The sequence below is a fragment of the Acyrthosiphon pisum genome, chromosome A1 (genome assembly GCF_005508785.2).
Source record: "Acyrthosiphon pisum isolate AL4f chromosome A1, pea_aphid_22Mar2018_4r6ur, whole genome shotgun sequence".
NCBI lineage: Eukaryota > Metazoa > Arthropoda > Insecta > Hemiptera > Aphididae > Acyrthosiphon > Acyrthosiphon pisum.
Genome location: NC_042494.1, coordinates 71,694,616 through 71,697,735, shown reverse-complemented (window position 1 = coordinate 71,697,735; position 3,120 = coordinate 71,694,616). Strand labels below are relative to the sequence as shown.

At 27.6% G+C, this 3,120-nt stretch overlaps 1 protein-coding gene across 2 annotated transcripts in view; it reads left to right on the top strand.

Moving 5' to 3' along the window:
- LOC100165106 (sialin) overlaps positions 1-3,120 on the top strand; it is an 18,083-nt gene that overhangs the window by 12,343 nt on the left and 2,620 nt on the right. For both annotated transcript variants that reach the window (XM_008182082.3, XM_008182081.3), the window contains 3 exons: positions 1,421-1,644; positions 1,890-2,039; positions 2,624-2,756. In XM_008182082.3, the coding sequence (XP_008180304.1) occupies positions 1,421-1,644; positions 1,890-2,039; positions 2,624-2,756 (507 nt within the window). The remainder of the gene's footprint in view (positions 1-1,420; positions 1,645-1,889; positions 2,040-2,623; positions 2,757-3,120) is intronic.

The following is a 3,120-nucleotide window of genomic DNA, read 5'->3' as shown; positions in this document are numbered from 1 at the left end:
GACTGACAAATCATCTCCGTCAGAATCGTTTTTCGTATACAATGATATAATATCATTGGATTCAAATTTAATTCCATCCATTACAGTTACCCACTTGTAACTACTGTACAGCAGAGCGACATACCACGACTTACCCGCGTTATTTTTACATTTAAGATTATGTTCTAAAAACAAATTGAAAAACCCAGATGTTGAATGTAGAAAAAAAATTCAAAAAAATCATCATTGGGTCATCACACTGAGTACGCATATACTAGTTTCCTCATCCATTTCAGAAACACCCTGTATATTATGATAGATTTAAAAACAAACAACAATGGTAAACTTTTAAAATATTTATTAAAATTAAGTAAAAATTCTAACAAATAGTATTGATTATAAGAAAAAGAAATGGTTAAAATACTATTCAAATGTATGGGAAGTATCTATAATATAGTACTACTTCTCATTTAACTATGGTATATTTGACAACAAAAACATTTTAGTTTATGTAAAATCTTATATGATAATTCAAACGAAATTTGTTAAACAAAAACTTGTAATTACAACTTGAAATAACATAGATAATATATTATATCAGAAGGTAGTGTGTACCTATGTAAATCTTGACATTTTATTTATAAACAGTTTAAAAATATTTACCTTGTGAAATGTTGATACTTATTCATTTCATATAAACAACAAATACTTTTGCCACTTTTCTTATAAAAAAATACTTATTAAAATTGTTATATAACTTGTGCATTTTTTATACATTTAGTATACATTATTTAAAATTACTTTTTAATATAGATGTAAGACATTGAAGTATTGATTTTACGTCAATTCTTTGTCGTTTTCACATGTAAAAACATTATATTAAATTTACTTCAAATCAATATTCAGCATTTGTTTTATTTTTGAACATACATTTTGTTATTAATTTGATTAAATTGTGGATAAGATTTTAATATTTTAAAGGAAACATTATTTAGAAGACTTCGGAATGAAAACAAAAATATAGATTAAATTTATTTAGAACAGAATTCGCTTAGAAGCTATAAAACAAACTGTTTTAGGTCCTGAGCGGAGCGATCATTGATTTTACAATGATGTCTGTTTTGTGTGTGTGTGTGTGTGTGTGTGTGTGTGTGTGTGTGTGTTTGTGTTCACGATAAGTATTCGAAATAACGCTTCAATTGAGTTTGTTGAATTTATACTGTGATAGTGATATTAAATGTAAAGTATTACCATAGTTCATTAAGTATTTTAAAATGTTTTTTTTAATGTTAATGTCCTTTAGGTAAAAAAAAACTTTTTAATCAAACTATGCACTTTGACTTAACCGTAAAACAATTTCGAGACATACTGAAGAGCCTCATCGTGCGAAAAAATAATAATAATTATAATGTTCAGTAATAATTTCATGTTTTCATTTTAGGTCTCCAATTTGGCACAGTCGTAACTTTAGTCGGTTCTGGAATACTGGCCAGTACTCGATCAGGATGGCCATCAATTTATTACTTTAGTGGTGCATTTGGAATTTTTTGGGTAATATTATGGTTATTACTTGGGTCAGAAAGCCCAGATACACATCGTCTAATTACTCAATCTGAGAAAAACTACATAAAATCATCACTAACCCAAACGGTTTCGGAGAAAAAGGTATGTGAATCCTAAAATAATACGAGTATATCGTATATTATATTATTATTATTAATATAATAGGCACGTATTATACAGAAAATAATTGGAGGATTTTGGGAGTGGAGTGTGGTTGCTTATACGAGACTATAGTGATCTATTAATTATTATAATATACTATAATATACTTCACTTGACAACTGCTTAATATTTTATAAATTTGCATACTCAATCACTTGACTGTTTATTTTCTTTGCCCAACTTAGAACTTGATAACTCCTTGGAAAGAGATATTCACTTCAATGCCAGTATGGGCTGTTACGATCTCACATGCGGGTCACAATTGTGGATTTTGGTTGCTGCTTAGTGAAATGCCCACGTTTATAAGTGCTGTACTAAAGTTCGACATTAAATCGGTAAGAATAAATCTTGTATAATTATAATAGTATTATACTGTGCAACCGCGTTACGTATTTGCAAGACCGCACCTACGTTAAAAAAAAAAAATGTTTATTAGTCGATAATTAATATCCATTCAAGCGAAGACAACATCCATTTGATATTCGACATTTATACCAAAACTTCAAAATTTTAAAAAATGAATCGCAAAGTGGATAAATGTTTTGATATTCAAAAACAGTGGAAATTTTTGATTTTAGTAAAGAATAACTAGTGAGGATAAGCAAAGCACGGTTGCAAATAATATATTATGTTCATTAGATATGTATGCCTTTTTGCATGAACAATTTATTAATTTAATGGTTTAATAAAGTTTAATTGACCTACAAATTATGGACCACTAAATCATATTAAATGGACTTCATCAGCTCATTATTGATTTGTTAAATGTTTAGTGATTGTTCATGCAACTCGGCAATAGTATTACTATATACGTATACACTTATATTGACTTATACACATTTCCTATATAAAATCAAAAATTACAGTGCGTGATGTATTAGATAGAATAATGAGTACAAATTGTGGTAAACGTTTTCAGGATGGATTTGTGTCTGCATTACCTTACTTGGCCATGTGGCTATGTCAGTTTCCAGTCACATATTTTGCCGATTATATGAACAAAAAAAATGTGACTTCTCTCACTTTTTCACGTAAATTTTGGAATACCTTAGGTAATATTATAGACATTGCATTTTTTGTATACTTATAACATGTAGTCGTAGTACTGTAACTGTGTAATGTGTAAATTAACTAATATATGTTGTAGGTAATTAGGGACTGACGATAATTTTTGCATATATTTGGACTAAACTATAGGTGGGTACTTAAATAAACTAAAACCGCTTTTATTCGAATTTAATTCAGATTAATTTAAAATAACTTGCAGAGCTTCAATCCTTGCTTATTTTATATTTAAAACTTTAATTAATTTTCCCTTTTTATTTTAATTCGTTACCTATAATACCAAATTATATATTTTTATAAAAACTAGTTTAAAAAGAATATTACATTTTTAATTGTCAAATTGTGTATTCG